The 26,659-nt window shown below is 41.1% G+C and overlaps 1 protein-coding gene across 1 annotated transcript in view; it reads right to left on the bottom strand.

Annotated features, from left to right (window-relative positions):
- Positions 1–436: 436 nt before the first annotated feature.
- The window catches only part of gli1 (GLI family zinc finger 1), a 53,279-nt gene continuing 27,056 nt past the window's right edge, over positions 437–26,659 (bottom strand). The window contains exons 2-13 of the mRNA XM_020636722.3: positions 12,926–13,035; positions 10,160–10,392; positions 9,381–9,482; positions 9,090–9,288; positions 7,804–7,969; positions 7,495–7,602; positions 7,195–7,335; positions 6,951–7,100; positions 6,339–6,503; positions 5,911–6,153; positions 5,438–5,741; positions 437–5,144 (exon numbers count right to left, since the gene is read on the bottom strand). Of these exons, the coding sequence (XP_020492378.2) occupies positions 2,572–5,144; positions 5,438–5,741; positions 5,911–6,153; positions 6,339–6,503; positions 6,951–7,100; positions 7,195–7,335; positions 7,495–7,602; positions 7,804–7,969; positions 9,090–9,288; positions 9,381–9,482; positions 10,160–10,392; positions 12,926–12,996 (4,455 nt within the window). The 5' untranslated portion in view covers positions 12,997–13,035 and the 3' untranslated portion in view covers positions 437–2,571. The remainder of the gene's footprint in view (positions 5,145–5,437; positions 5,742–5,910; positions 6,154–6,338; positions 6,504–6,950; positions 7,101–7,194; positions 7,336–7,494; positions 7,603–7,803; positions 7,970–9,089; positions 9,289–9,380; positions 9,483–10,159; positions 10,393–12,925; positions 13,036–26,659) is intronic.

Genomic DNA, 26,659 nt, shown 5'->3' with positions numbered 1-26,659 from the left:
AACGAAAGGGTTTTCCAATTAGGAAATCCATTTAATGTTTAGAATAAATGTCTCTAGCAATGCTAGTTGTTTGGATAAACAAATAATTAAGGGGTACAATGACGTTGTAGATCAAATATGCAGAATTTACTTTTACTGCTTATAGTGGTGACAAACTATGAAGAGAGTGAATTCATGTCATGCCATGGGTGTTTAAATGTAGTAAAGAATAGAAAAATACTATTGACATGAGGGCTTGTATTCAGGCTGTACTGCACTCTATTGGAGAAAATGAGTCATTGCATCAATCCACAAGGCACAGACATAGACTACATGAAATCCAGCAAAACAATCATTATACCCACATTTTCAGCATTTTTGTAGTACTGATTTTCCATTTAACACAAAGCCACCTCTCTTTACAATGACAAACCAGCAAGGACATAGTAGACACACGTTCTGATTTCATCCCACTGAACATGTTTATTCATAAACTGGTAAAATAAAGCACATTTGTATAAAAATGTAGAAAATTGTACACAAAATATAACACTTGGCTTTTGTCTATTATAGTTAATGCTAGTATCATAGCTTTCTTTTGCTAAAGATGATATTCTTTTGCCAGCAAAAAAGACAGAATGAAGATGACAGTTACAAATAAACACACACACACACACACACACACACACACACACACACACACACACACACACACACAGACACACACACACACACACACACACACATGTAGAAGGCAACTTCCATAAAGTTCATTAATATAAAAGGATAACTTTGTACAAAACATTTCATACATTCCAAAGAACAGCACTATCAGTCAATGTTCATGCCCTTATTGCTGGTATTAGTGTTGTGTTAAAATAGACTATTTGTGCATCTTTTTCTCTATGTTTAAGGTGTCTTTGGTAGGTTGTACACTTTTTCCAAAATGGAGAAATGTTCATTCCTGCTAATGCTTAGTAAAATAAAGTGGCGCTACTATTTTGTTCTGAATAGTTACAAATAATGCTTGTTGAGTTTAAACTTTCTCTCATGAGTATTCCAATAATTATAAAAAAATACTGATGTATCATGATAACTATAAAATGAGGTACCTGTGAATAGTCACAGGAGCCTTTTCACACAGTGCTCTAATCAGTGCAAAGCCACAGTGTAAAATGGTTCACCTACCAAGAAACGCAGCCTTTTTTCCATATGATACAGCTGTATAGTTGCAAAAGAAGTACCTCAGTGTACACATAACCTAACATGCATTTTACTAAAGTGGTTGCGATTGATACAATTCCCACTTCTTGATCCCCTATCCTGAATAAGAAGAAATTTTCAAATAACTCCTCTTTGGAATTGGAACCAAATTGCAGAAGCACTGTACTATGAGTGTACCTGAATTTCTCATACAAAAGTTTCTGGCTTAATTCAAAATAGTCGTCATCTTCAGCTGCATAATGGAAGTGTTGTAGTTCTGGTGTTTTCTTAGCTAAGACGTGTGAATACAGTGATGTAGAGGGGTTGTTTGAGACATTATTTGTAATATCATATTTGAGTTTTATATATGATCCCCCTTGTGTGTACCTTTGAAAGAGCATGCCCTTTCTGCTTTGCAGTTTTAAACATCACTGGGAAAAAGTGTAGCTGCTTCAGGAACACCTGCAGTAAACATGTGGAGTGCAAACTCTCTGACTGTAAAAGCAATTACATCATAAATGTAATTTAAACAGCAAATATTCAAACACCAACAAGTCCTGAGTGTTTGTGTGCAAGCTATATTTGTTTTTGTGACTGCAGTGATGCATGTGTTGGAATTTGCCACTATGAAAATGTTTTTTGTTCATGACAATTGAAATTCCTAGCAATAGCTACAGATTCATATTTAGTAGCATTGATAAGTTATTTCTCAATCACTAAAAGCACTTTAGTCTTCACTCAGCTCTTCAGACAACCATCTTGTCAGAATATCGCTCTTCAGAATCCAAGCAGTCTAAAACAAGACAGGGGATGATGTATTCACTGTCTCATTGTCATATACAGAATATATCTAAAAGTTTATAAAACGTATTTACATGCATTCTCCTCTACTCCACTGCTTCTACAGCCCCATGTAACTGGAATGCCTGTTTGGAAAAGTTCAGTATCAGTTTCATATCAGGCATGTAGCTCTGGGTCTATAATAAGTACCAAGGCAGTGGATACTAAACAGCTGGGCGGTTGATCAGGCACCTTTGGTTTTAAGGTTTTGGGTGGGCAAGTCTTAAAATTTAAAACCTGTTATGTAAGTAGGTTAGTCTCAACCCATAACACCATATCATCATTCCTGCAACATGGGTATCCACCAGTGCCAAGAGACCCCTGGCCAGTTTCTCAATCTCGCAGGTTAATGTGATTGGTTTACATTTAAAGGCTTGTTGGGCAACATCCTAACAGAGTTACCCTAACTGACCTTTTTTGCAAAGTACCAGGAAAAATCACTAAAAGCGATAACCCATGGCTGGTTAACCTGGAGAGTGCACAAAGTATATTTAAACATTAAGAACTGTCCGAGGTCTGCACTTGATTATTAGTCTACCCAATGTTTTCCTAAGACAGCGTGTTCAGGTATTTATTCTCCCCAGCCAGTGAGGTAAGCATAGACGTCATGTCGCCCACAGCCATGTTAGACAGGCCAGAGCCTGCAGCTAGGCTGACAGAAGTTTGGGGGGTGGTGAGGCGGGATGAGGCTTGGGAGGAAGACCCTGGCTGACCCTGAAGGGGATTGACTGGGCTGAAAGAATCTGCATCATCAATGATGGAGGTGAAGTCTATGCGAGCATTGTCTAGGTCCAGGTTCTCTAAGGCATTGGACATGGGGCCAGATTCAGGATAAGGAGGCATGGAGACGGACTTTGTGCCACCCGTAGGGTCCAGGTTAGATGCCATATTGTGCTGCTGATTCAGACAAGGTCCTTTCTGTGGGTCCATGTGTTTCTCTAATTCCATGTTTATCTGACCCGAGTAGTACATGTTGTTGTTGTTATTGGAAGGAGAAAACATTTCATTATGCGTGTGCTGTGGATGCTGAACAGGAGGAAGTCGAATCCCTCGTCTTGGGCTGGAAGTGGAGTGGACAGGACTGAGGTGGGGTGGGCTGCCAAGGTAGACACTTCCAACCTGTGACAGGCTGTTCTGGCGGCTGAGAGGTTTCCTTCCCTGAGGAGGCCTTGGGACCACCATTTCCTGGCCATAACATGAACCTTGGAGACCTGTTAGTTGCTGGTCTTTAGGTGTCACAGAGCTGGGCCCTCTGGTGTGGGCTGGAGGGCTCATTACCAGGTTCTGGTTGGGATAGTTTTGATAGGGCTGGCTAGGGTATAGATTCTGGTTTTGGTGTTGTGGACTGTGCTGCATCATTGCAGACTGAGCACTTATATCCATATTATCAGATAATGGAGGCGGTTTAATGCCACTTGGCTGCTGCTGCTGTTGTTGTTGTTCTTGTTGTTGCTCCCACATGAGAGCTTGCTGAGACTGAACATAGTTTCTCACCATCATCTCCTTCACCTGCATCATTGGGGTTTCAGATCTCTGTCCATCTGAAAGCGCAGTGCCAGCACAGCCCAAGCTCAGGCCCCCTCCACTGGGGTAGGAGTTTGGGTTCCCTGGAAAGTCACAGCTGGGATTGTTAGAGTTCCTCATCATAACCTGGCCAGTCTGTTGCTGGTAACCCTGAGTCTGCTGGAGGAGCATTTGCTGCTGTTGGAGCTTAGCATTTTGACAGGCATCTCCACCTCCCATTCCAGAGTGAAATTGCTGCTCTGGCTTGATGATAAGTTTGTGGGTTCCATCAGGGCTGTTATAGAGGCTTGTCTGATTGCTGAAGTTGGCTTGTGTCTGATGAGGCAGCAGGCTAGGATCTGAATACTGCATTCCTCGAGGGTTCTGTAGAGCATGGCTGGAAGGTTGGATTTGGCTGTGGGTATCACTCCAAGGGCCTACAGCATCACCACCCTGGCCTAGGCTAGGGTAGTGAGGGCCTGAGGGACTAAGCTGGCAGGTGCTCATACTGTACTCAGCCTGTTGGAGAAGTGTATTTGATATGCCCTCTGAGTGAATTGGCCTTACTTGGCCTTGCGTATTTCCAACAGCCCTAGAAGTGACCCCTCCGCCCTGATTCTGGTAGTGCCCCTGCATGTAAGCTTGGTCTGGACAATTCAGAGAGTCATGGCTTGGGGATAGTTGGTTTGAAGCAGGACCTCCAGCTCCTCCAAGAATTTGATGCTGTTGCTGGTATCCCATGAAGCTCCTTTCTCCAGGGGGCATCATAATGGAACGATCCCTGGAATCAACAGAAGCTAAGTGGGGCTCCATACCCATAGCCTCCATCATTACATTCTCTGTAATGCTAGGTGGACGTGGTGAGTACATGTGGCGTGCAAGGCTGGTGTCGGAGCCCCGATGTTGCAGCGCATTCCTTCGGCTCATCAAGGCTACATTGTTAAGGCTATTGAAGCGCTTAGGCAGGGCTTGTGGATCTGCTGCAGACCGTACAGGGTCACTGGCTCTTCTGCTGGTGTTACCTGGAGCTTGGTGAGGGTAGATAACACCTGTGCCATACTCTGTGTTGGCACTGTGCCTTCGTGGACCACCTTGTTGAAGGAAGGGAGGCAGAGGCTGTCCCTGGTAATCACTCAGAACACCTCCTCTTCTGCCTGGTGTGCCCGTCTGCTCCGTATTAGGTAAAGGTGTGGGAGGTGGTCCACCAGTTGCCGCAGCATATTTGGCCTTTAGGCTGTATTGCTGGGCAGGTGTTAAATTTGGTAGACCAGGCAATCCTCCTCCTCCTCCAGGACATGGAGCTCCTCTGCGATTGGTCTCAGGAGAAAGGGGGTCTCCCGCACTCTGCTCTGGACTGAGGAGGTGACATCCTCCCCCTGTTGTTCCTCCCATTTGTGAGACGTCACTGGAGCGCCGACTGGACAGATAAGGAGACACCATGGAGGAACGACGGCTGACAGTATATGCAGAGCTCAAGCTGCTGGTGCCACTTCCTCTCCTGTCATTAGAAGAGCAGCCAACTGATGTGCCGCCGCCTAACTCGTGATTGGACAGCTCCATCACTCGTCGATTTGAGAGGAGTGGAGAAGGTGCACACATTCCCAAATTCTCTCCAGGACCTAAAAATTAATATCCAAAAAGAGAAAATGACTTAGACTCAGTTCATCATAGTTAATTAAGAAGTCTCTTTGGAAAAAAAAAATCCCTGAATGTTTCATCAGTTAAAGTTGGGGTATGTTGTACAATTATTTCTTCATTTTAAGAATTAGCCTAACACAGAGTTCAGAATATTGTTTTTTTTCTTGCATCTCAAGAAATTAAATGTCATTATAGAGCAGGAATAAGTAACTTAAGCACAGAGGAAATTGTAGTTTAAATAAATTCTGCTATTATTTTAATTTCCAGAACTTACCAGGAAGTGCAGGTAGTTTGTTACTAGCACAACGACCAGGTGGGGTTGGCCTGCGGATTTGCTTCAGCTTGTCAATCTTCAGGTTTTCCAGCCTCTTCAAAGCCTGTGCTGACATTCCCATTGTTCCAACACTCCCTGGCTCTCCTCCTCCCCCTGCAACTCCATCTTCCAGTGCTGTGAGATCATCCAGACTGCCTGCTGCATTCAGGTTCATCTCCACCCCACTGTCGTTGTTGTTGGCACTCCCCAGTGGTGAACGTTCACTACTGCAAGATGATTGACCACCTGGGCTTGGCTGAGATTTCTGCAAGAAGTGTAGGTCAATTTTACTTGAAATTACAAAATCAGACATTAAATGATAAAAGATTGACATTTTGTGATTTTTAGGACAAAACACTATGTGGTGCTTTTTACATTGGAGCTACATTGGACCCATTGGACCCTTCAGGTCATACATAAAATGCACCACTCACCAAAGTGGACTCAGGAGCCAACAGTTTGCAGTCCTCCCTGCGTGTCTCTGATTTTTCCATCAACAATTCAGAATCTTGGCCTCCGGAGGTCATAGCTGAGCCTGGTGGTCGGGGTCCTGTGTCTCCACGGTGCTTCTTGGTGATGTGTGCTTCAGGGCCATGCACTGTCTTTACATGTTTCCGCAAAGAGCTTGGATCTGTGTACCGCTTCGTGCAGCCGGGGATCTTGCATACATAAGGTTTCTGTAAAGCAAAAAGCATCTGTCATTACACAGTATCTTTTTGTTTGGAAATAATAAGCTTACATTGGAGACTTAATGTAGACTACTAAGGTTAAGTTCAAACTTAAGAATTTGATAACTTTTTAGTATTGTGAACATTAATTTTAATGTGGGAACCATTAAGTCCTTCTGATTCTGAGACAGTACCTCATTGGAGTGAGTTCGGTTCTGGTGCTTGGCCCGGTCTGAAGCATTTGAGAAGGCCTTGTTGCAGCCTTCATGTTCACACACATAAGGTTTCTCTCCTGTGTGAGAGCGCAGGTGAGTCTTCAAATTCTCCAGGCGAGAGTAGGCCTTATTACAGCCTTCAAACTAAAACAGAAATAAACAAAGCAGATTTAATAGCAACTCCCAGATACCATTACGTGAGAAACTTCAATATTACAGTACATCCAGTGTAGTTGTAAAAACATGATAAAGAATTACTAAGAATTATTTTTGTATTTCTACTTGCATCAATTATTTAAACAGCATCTGATCCCTAGAATATAAATGTGCCCTTTTTTTTAAATGTCTGACCAAACCCAAAGCAGAACAATAGAAGCACACCTTAGTAAAGCACACATTAGTAAACAGTGGACTTATTTTCTGTTGTAGCAAGCAATGATGACTGGAAAATAAATGAAATGTGAGACAATGTCAAAGACAGCTCTCATGCTTTTCATGTGTAAGTTATGTTTGCAGGTTTAAAAAAACCTACATGGTGGAGACAAAAACAGAGATAGAAACAAAGTACAGAGAAAGTAAAGATACACTCACGGTGCACTTGTGTGGCTTCTCTCCTGTGTGTCTGCGCATATGAACCACCAGCATGTACTGTGCTTTGAACGGCCTCTGCTCTCGAGAGCACTCCTGCCAGTGACAAACAAACTCCTTCTTTTCTCCATGGATATGCTCATTGTTGATGTGCTGTTAATTAAACAGATAAATAGAGAGAATCAGAAATTTTCATGTTATTTTATATCTCCATTGTATAATATCTACCAGTAGAACTATAGCTTACGTGAACCAGCTGGTCTTGGGTGTCAAATTCTTTGCTGCAGCTCTCCCAGTGGCAATTGGTTTCATAGATGGCCTCTTGCTCCTGCTTCCCGTCCTCCTTGTCCAAGTCATCTCTGCCATCCAGTAAACCCAAGAGAGGGTCCTAACAAAATGTAGGGGCACAGACCATAAATTCATGGCTCACATATGACATGGGTTTACAAATGGTTAACAAAAAGGAAAAAAAACAGAAACTAATATGTAAATGTGAAAAACTGAAAAATACCTCTGAAAATTAGACAAGTTTTAATCTTTTTTTTACCTGAGTGCCAGTGGAAGAAGGACTGGCCACATCTCCTTCTGACCTCTCCTCCAGGCTCTTCACATTCATTCCATCCATTACACCTCCAAGTCCAGGCTCTGTCTTCAGCTACAATATAAAACAAACACCTTATCAAACCTCTGAGCCATTGATGCCCATATGATAGACAAACTCTTTAATTCTCTCTATTATGAAACTCAATGAGTTCTCTTCCACCTCCCATTGTCTTACAGCTGTCAGAAGCAGAGGGTGTGTGGACGCAGAATATTTCTCTGATTGCTTTGAAAGTGAATGGGAGAGCCATCTTACATGTCCATGCTTGGGTGGGGCGTGCAGCCGAGGATTGTGGGGAGGTAAGCGTGAAGCTTGGCATGGACCTGGTGTGGGTCCACCCATAGGCGTCCCCCCACCGCCATACATGGAACCTTGTTGCCTGGATTGAAAGTTTATATTGCTCGAATAGCCAAGGGATGGGCTGTGGAGTGACAGAAAAGAAAGCATTAACACGATTGAAGAGATTAAAAGTACCCATTGAGGTATTCAAAACATTCAAAATTAATACTGCCAGTGACTGATTCCCCAAAATATCAAAATGTGTTATGAAATGATGACATAATATAGGTAGATAGATAGATAGATAGATAGATAGATAGATAGGTAGATACTTTATTGGTCCTGAGGGAAATTCAATATATTTACAATATAACATAGAGCAGATAATATAACTTTTTTGCCAACTTTTCCCCCCCTCAATATTTGTCTATATTGATTTTCCAATTTGCGTAGGTGGGTTTGAAGATAGGTCAGATCCGCACAATCCCTCAAAAAGCAGTGAAACAGCAGACCAAGGTATAGACACTTTTAATTTGACCTTCCTACCAGTAATCTAAAATATTACAATACATTGCCTTGTACGCATACAAGCTTTGAGAAGTCTTGTAATACTATTGCCGACACCCTTATGGTGGACCATACCATTGACGTCAGCCTAACATCTCGACAAGTTGCCTCATTCCCGAAACTGCTGGCTCATAATCACAATAAAATTGATGCTCGTTGATGGAGTGGCTAATGTAAGTAGTTTGCGTTGAAGCTAATTTAATAAAAAATGATTACCCACCGCGTTTCTGAATCAGAATATGTAGAATGTCAAAGGATAAATACGTATGATGGAAACAGGAGCACCATATTTGCTGAGCAAATTTGTACAAAAGCACTGTAACTCTCTAGTTTTGATTTAATTCATAGCCAACTCATTGCTGTCCACCTGCATCTGTTATCTATCTGTGGTGTTTCAAGGCATCTTTCTTTTTAAATCACATATGTGACCGCAGACAACATTGTGTGCGAAAGTGGATGGTGAATACTCTTTTAAAAAATGGCATTGTAATGTGGTTAAAAAGAGAGGAACAAACGAACTATCCTTCAAAGTAAATGACTGCGTATTCTGTAGTTACTGTAAAAGTAGTGAATGCAACACATATACTATGTATCTTTAGTATTAGAGCCTCAAAATCATAGGTAATAGATTGGATAATGCTGTTGTTTAAATGTTTTTTATTTTTTGCTTTACATGTGACAGAGACATATCTGACCTCATGGCGCTCACAGATAGATGCCCATAAGAACTGGCACCGTTGGGGTTGCAACGAGAGTTGACGAAGGCCACTAGGGAGTTGGGTGAAGTCCTGATCACTGTCTGCAGGTCAACGCTGGCATCAGACAGAGGTGAGATGGAAAGAGCTCTCTTTTTACTCAGCTTCAGCATGGAACGAGGTGTGGAGAACCTGGAGCCTGAAGGGGAACAGCAAGAACAGGAGGGCAAGCTTAAAGGATGCACGATTTATTGAGAAGAGACATAGAACGAGAGGGGCTTGTTAACTTACCATCACCTGAGCCAATTTGATCAGAACCAGGCAGAAAATGGCAGAAGTTGTGATGAGAGGATGTCATGTTGCTCTGGTTACAGTAGGGGGTGCTGTTGCCACCTGTTGAGCAAATATGACAGTGAAATGAACCACTGCACATATCCAGATTAACATCTTCTAAATTGGGAAAGCAGATTTATTGTTTTGTATTCATTGTGAATATGCTGATTGGTTAAGCAGGTATTGACTTGTAGGTTAGGACAACAGCAAGGAACACTAAAAATCTTATGACTAGATCTTCTGAAAAGAAATGAATGGTGTTTGAAGGTACCGGTAAGTGATATTTGCACAAAGGGTTTCTAACATGCATCTTCAGCATCCACACTAACTGCTTATTGTAAACAAATCAACAAACTGCAGACTTTAACCTGCATCAAAAAAATAGACACCTGGCATTGCAAGATACATACACACATATATTTTTTTAAATCCCAATAACATTGAACAACCGGCCTCTGTTCATAATTAATTTAGATTTGTTCATCATTGTTATCTAGACAACTTTTTAGTCTTCAGTCTACCTTGAGTAAACAGTAATTTAAATTTGTGTAAGCTGCTGCAGAGAAACAGACTGGTTGACTTGTATGTGAACGGAACAATTGTCCCTCTGTTGACTGCCGGTCATTCCTATTGTAGAAATCTTAGTCTTTGTTTTCTACTCACTATTTCGGTTGCCTTTAAGTCCAAATCAGTAGCAGCTGTTAGATTAAAGAGATGTAAAAGATACTCTGACTCACTCTCTGTGGGCGGCATGCCCCGGTGGCCCATGATACTGTGTGGTGGTGGGGCCTGTGGGGGCCTCATATATTGATCCATGCAGTGACCCATCCCCTGTCCTGGTCCTGATCCATGGGTCATACTGGGCGTCATGGGATTATACATTGAGCGGCAGTCCTGGGGAGGGCCGTTGAGGAGTGGGGCACGCAGAGAGGACACATCACTGTAGAGAGACTGGTCTGATGGAACTAGTCTGCAAGTATCAAAGACACACACAGTCATAAATATTAGAAATAACCTTGTATTAATGTGAAACATGGCCACTTCAAAAGGTCATGATGGAACCTGAAAAAACAGCACAATATAATGCATGTGCTTATTTCCGGTGTTCTGTAAATGTTTTAATAGATTAGAAAACTATTTTTGTGGTTGTTTTAACGGCTAAACAAATTCACACACAGTTTGCTGTATCATTCCTGGGCCCAAATAAGTGAGACATTTTTATGCCAGTTGAAAGGGAGGGTAATATAGCAATAGCAGTTTTAAGGCAGTTCAGACTTCAGCCTCAGGAGCATTACTTGGGGAGAAAAGGTACTCTTAGTTCAAACCTGCTTCAATATCTTGTGATGTCTTGTTCTTTCCACTAGGTGGGGTATGGCCCCCATCTCAGTCAACACTGTGGAAACTTACTCGTTTGGGTTTTCCCCGACCAACTAGAGAAGAGGAGCTTCATTGGAACTTTCCAGCCTTCTCATTGAATTTCAATGTTTTCTCTGACCTTTCTTCGGTCCTACTGGTTAGTTCGAAATCTGTCTCAGCTCTTCTTTTTCTCTGTCTCTCTGTCCCTCTCGCTGCTCTCCTAAGGGACCAACCTTCATCTACCCACCTTCTCCTAAGTCGTCCTTTCAGTTCTTTAATTCTTTCACCACAACGTGTATTCCACACAGGAGCTTAATCTGTCCTCTCTAATCCACTGTGCTGGTTCCCCCCAAATCTACCTCCCTCCCATTCTCACTCCTTTCTCCCTTTCCCTTCTCCCATTCATCTCTTCTGTTCTCCTTTTCTCCCTCTGTCCCCCTCTCTCTCTCAAACCCCTCTGTCCTTTTTGTCACTTTCTATCTGCTCTTCCCTTTTCTTCCTCCTCCTCCTCCTCCTCCTGCTCCACTGTCTCTCTCTGTTCTTTCCAGCCACCTTTCTCTCCATCTCTCTCTGTTTCTCCCTCACTCTGGGTAACCTGAGCGGGTCGCGAGGCAGTCATGCAGAGCGCAGCAGGGCCTGGTCAGCCTGTAATTAGCAGCTGTCAGAGAGAGGCCGAGTCCACCCGCAACCTGGGTGGCATGAGGAAGGGAGGGAGGGAGAGGGGGAGGAGTGAGGGGCTGAGCTAGTTCTGTGTCCGTAACAATTGCAGCAAGACCTGGGCTTCTGTTACCTCAGAATATCTGTGTGAATTCAAATAGAAAATTTTTATAGGATGACTTTTCATCCCTGCTTTCTAGACACTTTCTGCTGTGATTTGTGGTTGTTTGCTTGAGAAATGTCCTCTTGGCAAGTAGATGTAAAGGAAATAGCTGTGATTGTAATGCAGACAAACTGAGCTGACAAGAGCCATCTAATACTATACCATATCTCAGGAATTATTATTTTTTGCCTGATTTATGATAGCCTAAATTGGAGATTAGAAGTGAAAAAATGTCCTTCCAATAACTTTATTGACACATCATGACCCCCTGTAAAGTAACAGAAAACAACAGTTTGGGATTTTAGAGCTACACCTTTGCAACCAACAGACAGGTGAAGAGACCTCCAACAAGGCTTGTCCTTTTTGCAAGCTTTTTTTTTTAAATATCTAGGCTTGGGTGGACAACATGTCCAAGACCATATCGGTCAATATGTGCAACAGAAGCACTGAGGAAAACACTGAGCAAAAGAACACAGTACTATAAGTCATCAAAACGTCAACATGTAAACCAGCATTAATCTGCTGGCTCCATAAATTTACAGAGATTAACAGTCATTTTTAAGAAGTAATAATTATGTAAAACAAATATGCCAATTATTGCATCTTTTAGCGAAACTAATCATTCTTAAAAAAATCTTCTGGATTAACAAACTGCTCTTTAGATAAGTGGGAAAATAGGATGTCCACACAGTGTTACATTACATACTATATGGAAAAATTAAACTAATTAGTTAAAGTTGAAATGCAAGAATGATTTATTAACAATTATCGTCCCCATTTTGTTCTTTATGCTAAGATAGGCTAACTTTGTCCTTACTTCTGCTCTGGTTTTAACATTTAAATGTGAGAGAGGGCTTCACATCCTCTCATTTTACTCTGTAAAAAAAAAAAGAGACAAGAGTATATCTCAAAATGTTAACTTAAATATACACTATCAGTCAAATGTTTGGACACACCTGACTGAAAGGCATTTGTTATTATCTTAGAAATAGTGAAGTTGATGCCTACATATGTATGCATTTCTTTCCAAAACGAAAATAAAATGAAATATTGGATTTTTACGGTGTTAAAATCTTCTATTATTCAATAATGTGGAAAAATTGTAAAAAATAAAGAAAAACCCTTCTTCTGTAGGTGTAGGTGCCCTGGATACAGTGTGCAGTAGCTATATTATAATAATATAGTATACTATATGATTGATAATACTGCTACTGATGTGTGTTCAAACTTTTGACTGGTAGTGTAAAAAGTTACAGAATTTAACAAGTTGAAATTGTGTCCACAGAGTAATGAGCTTAGACGTTGTTCATGCAAACCCCTGTCTTACCCTCTGGAGGGCTGGCTGGGTGAGGTCTCATAGTGATACAGCCCCTGGTGTGGCTGCATGTCCACTGGCATTGGAGCTCTGAGGCCTGCTGCTCCCCTTACACCCTGGACCTGAAACACAAAGACAAGGACACGGTTAGGGTGAAGAGAGGACAACCAAACAAACCCAACCAAATGAAACTAAAGTAAACCAGAAAGAAAAAGCAAATAGACAAAAACAATGGTGGTTGAGGGGAGAAAAAGAATATGTAGGATGTTAATAACAGACAAAACCAAACAGAGACAAACAGCGTATGGGGAAAATAAGCTTTGTCTAAAAGCCTGAGTCATACTTGTTTTTAACAGAGCCGGTCCAAATCCATAACTTTAAAAAAAGCAATAAAAAAGAAAAGTAAATTTCGACCACATTGTCATTATAAATTACAGTAAAATACAGCAGAGGGAAGCAGTCATATTTTACTTAAAGCAGATGTTGAGAGGTGTTAAACCGGCTTAAACCATCATTATTTAGCAGAATTATGGGATAAATAAACATATATTTTTATTTGCTAAATTTTCCAGTACTATAGTCAGTCATGGAGGAATAAATCAACAACCTTTCTAAAAAACCTTTCTCATTCAATGACAATAACATCAAGAGTTAACTAAGCTTAAACAGGTGGTTTAAGTGTTAATATATCTCTAACTATAAGGGGGCAGTTTAACCTCCCTTTTTTGCAGTAAATGACCTTAAAAGTCACAGAAAAAAAGGTTCACCTTAAAAAACTCTTTTGCTGATAACGTTTATTGACAAATTATTTAAAGCTGTATATAGATGAATGAAATCAAACACCCATACGTTTTTTTGATTTCATAAAAGTAACGGTATTGTTTTCTTAAGGGCAATCTCCTTAGGAGTAGACTGAGAATCTGCACTAAAAGCCAACTCTACACTTAGTAATAAGGACTTGTTCACGTTATACAGACTTTAAAAGAAGCAGGTCATGTGAAGGTACTGATGTGCCCTGACTCAAGATTAGAAGAAAACCCTGTGACACAAATAGTGGGCTTGGCTGTAATCTCTCTTCTCTAAACAGAGCCTTGCACATCAAACGCTGATGATGACAGAAACTGAAAACCTGCCTCACCTTCCCATCCAGACAAGTATAGTGATCAATGCAGAAAAGACCTACAGAAGAAGAAAGTCTGGGTTTTGCCATAAAGCTTAAACGACAAAAAGATTTCTGAGAAAACGTTGAGAAAGATTATAGAATAACAAAACAGGCTGCTGTATGAAACTCATTTGGGGGTGGTGTCTTTCAGATAGAGTGCATGAGTAAAGAAATTCTAGCTGAGAGATCTTGGGAACAGACACCTGCTCATTACATCAAACCACATCAGTGCATGTAGTAATAGTCAGGACTTACATGGTTACATAGGTGATTAGGACCAAAAAAAAAACACTGTAAAAGCTGATGGCATATAAACACATAATTGGCTCTTCTCTGTTTGAGGATTCTGTGTGTTTTACTAAGTATACTACGCATGAATAGATCTTATCTATCCTAAGTGCTTTATAACCCAAATGCCACAAAGGAAAATGCCTGTTATTATTTTTTTCAAATGTAAAACGATACATGTTTTCCATATTTAGGCGCGTTGTAACGGTTTGTCATAAGACAGGATTTCCAGCATGGCGGCTGCCTCCCATGAGGGCCTCACAGGGCCTTAACAGGTGGATGTCGTCACTCAGGCTTTGTCCATTAATATTTACAGTCTATCTGTCCAACACAACATGTTGGCTCTGCACTTCAGTCCTTGCCAACTATTTGAAATCAAAATATGACATTACTGCCTTTCATGTGACAAGTGTCTAAAACTGGGAACGCTCCTGTCACTGCAGATTGGATCCCTGTGGTTTGAGTTAACAGGTTGCCATGCCTGTTATGTAGTAGCAGAAGTGTTAAAAGGGCAACAGGGACCTATTTAAGCCCACAAGCCACCAGTGGGATTTGATACGTAAAGTTAGCGAGAAGCTAAATGATGTGGGCGGTCCAGGGGATAATTGCACACATTCAGTGCCGGCTTCAGATGTGTGTATGATAATTAGCCGGAAGTGCTAAATAGAGATCTCGCCGAGCGCCTCAGCTGTCCAAAACTAATAAATACCAAGAAGGGGGTCGCCAGACTGCCTGACACATACATACACACACACTGACACACCTGTCAGTCTCACCAGGGGGCAGCTTAATAATCCAGTGGCCACCATGTCTACAGAGAATTTGTGTGTGTGTGTGTGTGTAAGCCCAGTGGCAGGTGTGTATGAGAAGTGAGTTTTGGAGACAAGTGTATTTGCTGTGCAGTGTGTGTGTGTGTGTGTGTGTGTGTGTGTGTGTGTGTGTGTGTGTGTGTGTGTGTGTGTGTGTGTGTGTGTGTGTGTGTGTGTGTGTGTGTGTGTGTGTGTGTAAATCAGAGGGAGTGTGTTAGACGTTCTAAATGACAGTTTATCTCAGAGTAAGAGTGAATAACTTATGAGACCACCTGAGCATACATAAGCTGGACGTTTTTGAAAAATATTTTTGCGAGTGTTACTCCAGGGAGCAAGCCAGCAAGTGAGTTGAGTGTGTGAGAGTTACTGTTGTATCGGCATGCACACACACCCCAAAGTGTGTTATGTAATAAATTTGTGTGGTACATAGCTTAGGCAGTGGATTACTGTAAAGTATGTGCAAATGTAGAATTAGTCAACAGAAATCAGTTTCTTTAGCCTGGACATCCTGGTCTTATAGAATGTACATTCAATAAGTAAATATACAAAGGAAATATGTAATGAATATATCTTCCATCAATAAAGTTGCAAAAAATGGGTTGCAGTTAAAAGCTTTGAAAAACTTACTAATTACATATTTCATATGTTTCAATGAAAATATCAACTCATAGTTGAGTAGAAGGAGTTGCACAAGACACAACCCAACTTCCCAAACAAATAAGGGAGCACCCCACCACAGCCATTTTGGACACCCTTCGGTTTGCCAGATTTGAGACCAGTTATCAGGTCAAACCAACAGGTGTTACAGGGTTGGAAACAGACAAACGATAAAAGCCTCAACCATTATTCAAATAAGCTCCACGACCAGAAACATGGTAAAACTAGGATAAATATTGGAGATGCTTTTGAAAAATGGAGAAAAGTTAGAACGCAGAAAGGTTTTAAGTCTGATACAGAGCTTTCAAAACTCTGAAGCTTCCATGGCAACCTGCATGGGCATCAGCTCTTGGGAGGAGGGGGCAGGGGGAGGCAGCTCCAATGTTTTGAATTTAGACAGCAGTACCAATTTGTTATTTATTGCTCCTTTAACTGATACTTTGTACATACGCATACACACACACACACACACACACACACACACATACACACACACACACACACACACACACACACACACACACACACACATACATACACACACACACACACACACACACACACACACACCTATTTTTATGCATCTACAACACTTGCTTATAAACATAATAAGATAATGCTGTATCGTAATGTTTTTCTTTGTTTTCCTGATTCATTTCAGGTATTAAAACTACAGCAACAAACGAGAAATATACATCTTAAAAATACAATTTTGTTTATATATGCATCAATATGTATACATGCATGTATGGAAATGTATTTGTGTGTAGTGCTCAAAAACTTTGAGATGGGTAATTCCAATGTGCATGGTGCTGACACAGGTGTCGTGGTATTGTAGTAATAATAATAATAATAATAGTAATGATACATTTTATTTATAACGCACTTTACATTTAAAGCAAATCTCAATGTACTATTTTAGCTCAATATTTTGTGAGAAGCTCTCAGAGAGTTTGTCCCCAGTGTAATTTTGTGGTGCTAGGTTTTGGAGGGATGGGGCAGAGGCATATTAAAAACCCCAAGGCCATAAATCAAACGGCTAACTAAACAAGTCTTCTCCACTGCGGCACAGAGAGCTGGGCAGGAACCAAGTAGTTGAGGACAGGATGTCCAGCCACTTTCTAAACCCAAAGCATCCCTGTTTAAACAGTCCATGTTCACAGTCCTGTAATGTCACCAACCCATACAATAGGCCACATCTCTTTTCTCTAAAGGGACCTTTCTAATATCACCAATTAAGCATAGCTCCAACATACTGTACTACTTCTCCAACTATACAAACTCAGAATGTCTTTTTAAAGTCCCTGCTTGACAATGAACTAAATAACTGGATATTTTAAACAAGCCAAAAGAGCCGTGTCTGTGGTCTAGTGAAATACATTTCCATTCCGGCCTTCCCACTTTACTAACCAACATTTCAAACCACCAATAAATAAAAAAGGGTTTTGTAACTCTAATGGACCATCACTCATCAGGAACCCAACCACTGCACTGTGAAAACCAATTACATCAGCAGATATTACATATTAATCAACCTACAATAATCATTTTTATACAAGTGATGTATTACCTATATTACTTTAATTAAATACACATTTTATTTTTATTGTTCTGCCTTAATGGGTCTCATGTGACCAGTAGCTTCCAGTCCCTAAAGTTAACAAATGTAAAGTCAGTGTGCACTATTTTATATTTTGTTTTGACAAAAAAATTTAGTACAACATTGCAGTGCGTAATTGAGTTCAAAATAGCACTCAATTACTCTACTTAAGTTCAACATTTTGGTATTTGGATGCTCAGGTACTTTAGTGTACAGTATCTGGTTTATCCTATATTATACAGTGTTTTGACCTCATTACAATTTGTCAAACAGTTTTCAACCTTTTATTCCACTTTATTTATGTATATATTTATATGAAGAATGGACTTCTTCTGATTTTTCAAAGTGTTTTTTACACTGCAGGTCACACTTACACATTCACACCACATTCACACATGATGGCAGAGGCTGCTCTGTTAAGTGTCCATCACTATTTCATCAATCCCATTTGGTAAATCAAGTAATCGCATTTGTATACATTCACTTTATGTAGCAGTGGGAGCAATTTCTTCAGTGTCTTGCTCAAGGACACTTTGACAAGTGACTGATGAGCTGGGGATCGAAACCCCTGACTTCCCTGTTGAGTAGGAACTGACTCTGATCCACAGGCGCCCACAGTATATTAGTATATTAGTTGAGATTAGATCAATCTTTACCCAATGCAATACGAGTGATGAATGCAACACTAGCTATAATTAAGCCGTATCAGATATTCTGTTAGCAAACTCTGTATATATAATCACTGCTTTAACTTTGAGTAAAAGTTAATTTTGATGTTAATATAGTAACTTCTTTCTCTACATGAATAAGACTTTATCAGCTAGACTTAATCTTGTAATAGAATATTTCTACTGTATGCTATTGGTACTTTTGTAAAGATCATTCTGAGTTGTACCTTCTCCCAAATTCTAAATTGTGGCTCCAGAGAAGACTGGTCAGTCAACTAAAAACGCTTCCCTTCATATAACGTGATACATTGATTGCTTTACTGCAATGAGAGTGTAAATGACCGTACTGAAACTTTAGATGGTATTTACAACCATTGGTATTTACCTGCAAGTATACTAACATCATTTAGAGAAAACATGTCATTATATTAATGCATTGTCATACTTACAATGGCAGCAAGTTTGGAATTTTTCTAGTGTTTTCTAATCATATTAAAATGTAAGACTATCTTAATTATTTCTCAGCAGACCAACACCATCGGATTCTTAAGAATAGTCGCCCTCTTGCTGAAGGGCTTTGATTGCATTAGGGAGCCATTTTCCTAATGGCCTTTGGTTCACATTTATCCCACAAGCGTCAGTTCTCAGGTGATAGTTTGAATTTGTGGTTAACAAAGAGGAACACTGTTTAGCCTTTTACCGTTTGGCCATTTGTGACATTCCCATAAAGCGTCACTCCTCCTCCTTCTGAGGAAGTGTCCCAAGAGGACAGACATTTCCACAGGTCACTGGCCGTGTCAGACAAAAGACCTGATTCTGCCCTGCTCCACTCAGCTTCTACACTCATCTCCTCATTGGTGTAACACTAAACTAGGGTTCACACATACCCCCCCCCCTGCTCCCTCCCCAGCCAATATAGAAAGAGGCATTTAATAACAACCCCACTCCTCTTAACCTCATTTCTCCTCTACCCTCTGATGGGAATGTGAGTGTTTGCTTTCTCTTGATGGATAATCTATCACTAAGGCAAGATAGAACATTCTAAATAAAACCTTACACACAACTTTGCATGTCCTGCCGTGTAAACAGCCTTTATCCTCCCATCCTCTCCCTATTTTCTCTTCTTTCCACCTCTCATTCTTCCTTTTCCTTTGCTCTGAATCTCTATCTCATACTATCTCCTACTCTCTCTCTCTCTCTCTCTTTTCTCCCCCGCTGCCTCCACCCTCTCTCCTGGCTCATTCCTGCTCTTGCGACCTCTCCCTTGCCCCTCCCCCTCCTGGAGGAGCTGCAGACGAGGTGGGTGTTCTCTAGCTGTTATGACTTGAGAGACGATAATGGCAGCTATAATGTAGCCAGCCGTTCCTGATGTGGCTGGGCTTGTGGGGGATTCTGTTGTGTTAGGGCTGGAGACCGAGCAAGCGAGGGAGGGAGGGCAGGGGGAACGAAGGCGGGGCCCTAGGACCTTGGCCAACCACAGTCCAGAGCCTACCTCATTTTGTTTTTCTTTTTTTCCCCTCTTTTCTTTCTTTCTCTCCTCACCCACCAACTTTTTTTTCTAGCCATGTTGTTTTCCTTCAGTGGTAAACTTTGTTTTTAAATTCTGCCTTTGTTTTTGTAACCCCTCCACCCAACACAGACTCTACTCCCTCTGTTTTCTGCCCCCACCCACCATCCCCTGTGTTTTTTACCCCTTTTACCCAGACTCTGAGAATTCCTCACAGCTGCTGTAATGTGATGGGGGCCAATGGTGTGACCACTGAAAGGCCACAGGGCTGGAGACATCACTGTAATGTACAATAAGCCCTACTCACTGACCTGCTGCAGAGAAGATTAATGTCATATCTGGTTGAACAGTTACTTTGAGTTTGATTTAACTGGCTATAATTCCTTTTACGCTCCAACTGACATTTCAAAGGTGGTGAACAAAAGTTAGCAGTATTGTGAAGCAGGTTTTAACCTGGGTTATTACTGAATATATATTTTTTACTAATGTAATTGTTATAGTGATTATGACTTTATATTGTGTGTGTGAGAGAGGGTGAGCGTGTGTCTGTGTGTTGAGTTCCCACCAGAGCTGTACTAATAGATAACAATTTGTTGCCTATATTTGGAAACTCTTCAGTAATGATTTTTGAAGCTTTAACTCATAAATTCACTGCTATTTTTTTTTGGGGGGGGGGTGTTTCAACAGTTTCAAAGTGTTTCCTTCATTTTGAGTTTTGAGTTGTCCAATAAGCCAGACAGGTGTGTGTGTGAGAATATTCATACAGTCAGAACAAGTAGTATTGAAATACAATATTTTGTTAAATAAAACTAGCATTTTAAGTGTCGTTTAATAAAGCAATTGCATTTTCTATCAATTTAGTGCCCTCAGTGTGCTGAAGTCGTTTACATTCTTGAGCAATTTCTCATATAAAAAACAGATGAAATCAGATTTTGAAGGATTTTCCTTTCCTTTGAAGAGTTATATCTAATATAAAGCAAACAGGGTAATTGCAGGAGATTTGGTTATTTAATTTTTTTTACTAAACAAAACATTTTTCAATTTTGCAAACAGTGTAATATTGCTTTCAAAGTGTGTGGATTGACATTGTGTTACGGCGTTGAGGACTGCAAACTTATCTTTTGGCTATGTGGTCCGCTATGTAAGGAATCTTTAAATCCCTAAACTAATGTTTACTAGTCTTGCCGTGTGGTTTATTACAGTCAACACCATAGCCCAGATTTTCAACTCACTGAGTCACACCTCATGTCTCCCTGTACTGTAAACTGTGGGCTGAGGGAGCTGTGGTGGTGCTGATGTCTCACTGCTGGGGTTCTCACCTTGTCAAAATGGCAGAATGAAACGTTGATCCCTTGTTGCTACACAGCCGGAGTGACTGATGACAGACATCGGGGCACTAGAGGGATTGAGCACGGCGACTTAAGACGACTACAAACAGTTGAAGCGGGAGCTGGGCTAAATGAGCACAGTAGAGAAGAGTAGAGCAAATAGAGCCTAAACCAGTACCTGATGGGCTTTTTTTTTTTTACTTTGTTGTAGTTTAGACATTTTAAGTATGTATTCTTATTATTCCAGATTAGGGCAGAAGAGCAAAGGAGGTAACAAAACAATGAACGCATTTTAATGCTAAGAGAACAATCATTTTCTCAAGCTGCTTGTACAGCAGCACATTGTCTTTGCTGCGCTGTCATGATTACTGTTTTACCACTTGTGTAACCATTGGCTTGATCAGTCAGCGTCTTGATAGTGTTTGTGTAAGATTAGGAGTGCTTCACCTCTCCTTGTTTTCATTTGCCAGCACAAGCTCAGTATTGTACCGCCGGCCACCGAGCAGCTTCACAAAAACAGTTTGTCCGTTCAGGGATTTCAACCAGCAACTCTTATCAAGAGGACTGACACGCTGCTCCCAGTACATCTGCGAGGGTTTCCTTCCTCTGAAGGAACCTGCTGCCATACCTTACTGTTCCTTTACTTCTCCAACCTCACTTTTTTCTCTGTCCTCTCTCTGGGCCACCCACCCACCATCCTGCACATACCTGTGGTTTCCTGTTCCCAGCTCCTCTCCTCCCTCCTCTCTCTTTACCTCTTTTCCTCCCCCCACACACCTTCTTCTCGTCTCTGACTACCAACTTACACCAAACTCTTGTCTTGTCCTCCCCTCTTCTCCTTCTACTACTTCTACATGTCTGTGTGTCAGGTAGGTAATGTCCCAAACCACAAATATTTCTTTGAACTGCTAAGGAGCAGAAGTGGAGGAAACGGGGAGGGAAAGAAAGAAAGAAAAAAAGAAAGAAAGAAAGAAAGAAAGAGAGAAAGATGGATGGATAAAGCAGACGAGGAGAGGTTGATTCACACAGCTGGCTTCCAGCTGTAGACCAAGGCAGAAATGCTCCTATAAACAACTAGGAGCCCAACCCCCACTTTTTGAGAAAAAAAGAGGAACTATGTCATTGTAAATTGAGCTAAGCACTCCTCTTCACCTTCAACAGCACTCTACCGTTGTTGCTCTTTTCTCCCCATCCTCTCTGCAGAGCTAGATCATTCTCCCTCTCGTTATTGTGCGCTACACTCCTCACCGCTGAGGCTACAATATCTTTAAAGTTTAAAATCAAGGCTTTGTAAATCTTCTCCAGTCAATCAGATGCAAATGTAAAATGCCCTCTGCGGAAATTCACATAAGATGTCCGCTACACGACGGAACAAAAACCAGATAATAGTCTGTTGGGTTTAAAGGAAGACCACAGTGATTATAAGAAAAATAATAATCCTAACAGTCTTGGGTGGGCAAGAGATATTTATAGTCGGCCTGCTGCTACTTATATTCCTGAGCTGTATAACACAGCTGGAAGTGAGGGAGGAGAGGTGGAAAACTCGCAAAGAAAAAGAGACAGAGGAGAGAGACACACAGGGGCTTGAGGGGATGGAGGGGGAGAGAGAGAGAGAGAGAGAGAGAGAGAGAGAGAGAGAGAGTGTGGGGGCGGTCTTCCAACGCATGTGTTTGGCTCTGAGCGAGACTGACAAAGAGAGACATAGACGGAGCAAGTGCTACATGAGGCTGTGTTTTTTTATGTGTTTATGTGTGTTTGTATTCGGTGTGTGTGGGAGAAACCGCTGCGCAGTCCCTCCAAACGACGACAGATGAGGCCTGCAGGCCACCAGACGAACACATTGACCACAGCTCTGAGAGGCTCTCGTAGAAGGGAAACGAGGAGAAATACGACACAGAAAACGCAACCATAAAATCAACTGAGGCAGAATCAATCAGAAAGACATCAGGAATTTGTTAATCGTGAGTTAGTCATTTGTACGCTATTGTTTCAGAGTCTGGGAGGTCTTCGAGATCACAGAGGACAAACTATAAATGGAATGTAAAAGAGATTTTTACTAGAGTGTATTCACTAGGTTAATATATACCTGCCAGCAGGTAAAGGTTTTTGACAAAGAGACCAACAAAGATTTCGATTGAGACAAATATCCTGATGGAGTACACAGATAAATACTATTTCAACAGACTTTTTACTCCTTCTCTCAGAAGTGTTTTTGAAGTTTGTCCCTTAACTAATTTATTACATATCAATTACTAATTTAAAGTAACCCAAGATGTAAATGTCAAAATTCAAAAAGAACCATGTAGCCCTATAGTTCTGTAGCGTAACCCTTTGGTTGGACATTTTGGATTTGCTCCATTTGCAGACACAAAGTTCTTTTTGTCCATTATTCTACTGAACAGTACAGACGTGTATTGCATTCCTATGGGGGAAAGAAAAAATTCTGCCCTGGTTTCTTGTTATTAAGAGATAAAGATCTTGTTATAACAAAGATCTTGTTATATCAAGAAAAGATGACATTCTAAAGTCAGAAAAGATACTAGAGGGGGGGAGGAAGATCAAAAGGCCACAATGACAAGAGTTATTGATTTCCATCTTGGTTAAGGCGTTGGGAAATATTAGTGTCTTTGAGTAATAGAGATGGCATTCCCATGGCATTATTGACTTTTTGGAAAGCACACTGACCTCCTTGACATAGCGTTATTCCTTCAGGATCAGTGAAATAGATATGCTTCAGAGATATAAAGCCATGCATCTAAAATGCATTCAAGCTGACTACATGATGTTTCAAAATACTATCAGGCATTTACTGAAAATTATGGAAGCATATATCTTTATTTGTAAAGCGCCTATTAAATACAAATGATGTCTCAAGACTCTTTACAAGCAGAGCAGGTCTACACTGTACTCTTTGTTATATCATTTACAAAGACCCAACATTAATCCACCATGCACACAGCACTAAGCAAAATTTAGCAAAGTTACAGTGGCAAGGAAACGCTTTCTTTTAACAGGCAGAAACCTCGAGCAGAACCAGATTCACGATGAACCGCCATCTGCCGAAACTGTGCTGGGCTTGGAAAAAGCAACAGCAACTACAATGAATATAGCTGTTTTCACATATGCACTCCGGATAATATCTAGATAATTGCAGGAGGACCGCTCCGGAGATTCTCCCGACCTAGCCGTTCACATATGCTCCTCACAGCGGGGGGACTTTCCCTGTCAGAGGGGAGGGGGATCGGGGGATTTCCTGAGGTAAGACGTGACGTAAATAAACAACGTGGAAGTAGCGGTAGTAGTAGAGTCCGCTACACAACATTATAATGAGAATATTTGCCTTTATATCAATGCTATGTGTAATCCAATGGAATGACAACATCCACAAAAGAGAGGAGAACAACAAACTGACGAACAGAAAACATAATGCAGATGTTTAATTACGTGCACGGAGATCATAGTGGTCGTGTGCAGACACTTTAGGCAGTCACTGTATATAAACGTCATTCTCTTCCTATTGGCTCAAATTGAAATCTCTGGAGTATATGCTGCCGCGTTCAGACATCAGCTCACTCGGACTTTCTGCGGAAAAAAATACTAGGAGTCTGGCCGGATAAACTCCGGGTAAAGTCTGCGCAAAAAATTCGGCTGTTTGCGCTCACAAGCCCCTCCGGGTAGCCAAATCTCCGGAGTTTTTCAGGAGATTTCCGTATGTGTGAAAAGGGTTTGTGATAGATTTATAGCTACAATGCCAGTTGTATGTGAATTATTAGCAGTAAGTAATTAAACAGCAAGATTAAATTAAAGGAAAACAAAGCACAACAGTGAAACAAAAGCAAAAAAGCTTTCAACAAAGTCTTCTATCGTTTACTTGTCTTCAATGCTTTTTTTAAATTGAGTATCCCCAAAAGCAGAACCTGGCAGTTTACAATGCAGAATATTCAGGAGTTTCATACAATACATCTTAAACATATCTCTCTCTCTCTCTCTCTCTGATCTAAACTATTGTCTCTTCTCAAAATGTAAACTCCGGTAGCTGAACACATGTGTAGACTTGTCTTCATCCGTTCACAGTTGTGTGACTTAACATGCATGCCTGCGTGTGTTTGTGTTTTAAACCCTGATAGGGGTTGTTGTATTACACAGTGTTATATCATCACTTTCACGCTTATGCTTTCTCTTCCCTTGCTACCTTCTCCTTTCTTCCTCCATATTTTTGTCCCACATTTCCCTGCCTTTTCTCCACCTCTCACTCCGTTGATTGTCTTCCACATGCATGCTCATTTTTATGCTGGGTCTTTTGTGGTATTCATTTTTTGCTGAAAAGAATTTGCAAAAACTTGCAAAACAACACGTGCAGAGAGAGTCTCTGATCTGTCTCAGTCCACTGGGAATCTGCAGTGAACTATAAATCACATGAGAACTGATGACTGCTGCGATCTGATGACACATTTGTTGATGCAAAACAGTAGGGGTAAAATTAATGTTTTTTTTCTTATCTGCTCGGCATTTACTTGAACAAACCTCATCAATTTACACGGAGGACAAATTACAGAGCATCTATTTGGATCGTACACCCCGACATGAAGAGTAAAATGTGCTCTTCTCCTGTGTGGTCCGCCTCAGAGCTGCTGACTTCATAACTAATATATCACAGGCGTTTAGTTTAATTCCCAGATGTTGGTGGGGGCATGGCATCCAGGGCCTGTGTTGGCTTTTAATTGGCTGGGATCCCTGAGCTGATGTTTGGGGCTTAGCATGTGACTTAGGGAGACACACACACACACATACATACACGGGCAAAATCACCTACACAAACAGATGTAGAATTAAATACACACTTTCCCTGAATGAATAAAAGGCTTGACCGTGCTCTAGCAGGGCGGTAAGCTCACATGCTGTCAGGAAGAGACGAGTCATGGCTGTCCAGAGGAGTGTGCAAACTAAACAAACGCAGACACACACACAAACAGCATGTAGACACTCTGCATACTCTCACACACAAAGTTACATCTTAGCGATCCCAGGACTGACTGACGCCATGCTGATGACTGATGCACAAAGTAGCAGCTATGATATCTGCCAAGTGAAGTATTTTTTTTTATGTTTTCATTGAAGCAAGCTCAGGGAATACAATGCGAATGAAATATAAACATATCTCTTTTTTCCTTTATTATTGTCCTTCCCAATCCAGCCCATGCACCCCTTAAATTTCAAAATAATCAGGGTGATAGTTCAACAGTTGTGCACAAAAATAAATGACCCAGTAGCCCACAAAAGTGAAGTAATGATATGTGAAAAAGAGAGATGTGATAGAAAGAAGGCAAGAGATGGAGAGAGGGAGGGAGAAAAATGTCGATGAGAGCATGATCCTGCAAAACATGTCATGTTGTTACAAAATGAACATCAACACAAGCCTGGTTGTTAGTGTGTGTGTGTGTGTGTGTGTGTGTGTGTGTGTGTGTGTGTGTGTGTGTGTGTGAGTGTGTGAGTATGAGAGAGAGAGAGACCAGGGCTGTAATTAAGTAGCATTAGCATAACTAAAAGCCAACAAATCAGCTAATCAGCTGGTTGTGAATTGAAGGGGAGTGAGGTGCTCATACACACACACACACACACACACACACACACACACACACACACACACACACACACACACACACACACACACACACACACACACACACATACAAACTCATTCTTTCACAGACCTAATATGCAAAGACA

Source organism: Labrus bergylta, chromosome 5, assembly GCF_963930695.1.
Source record: "Labrus bergylta chromosome 5, fLabBer1.1, whole genome shotgun sequence".
In the NCBI taxonomy this organism is placed as follows: domain Eukaryota; kingdom Metazoa; phylum Chordata; class Actinopteri; order Labriformes; family Labridae; genus Labrus; species Labrus bergylta.
This window is presented reverse-complemented; position numbering and strand designations above follow the sequence as displayed.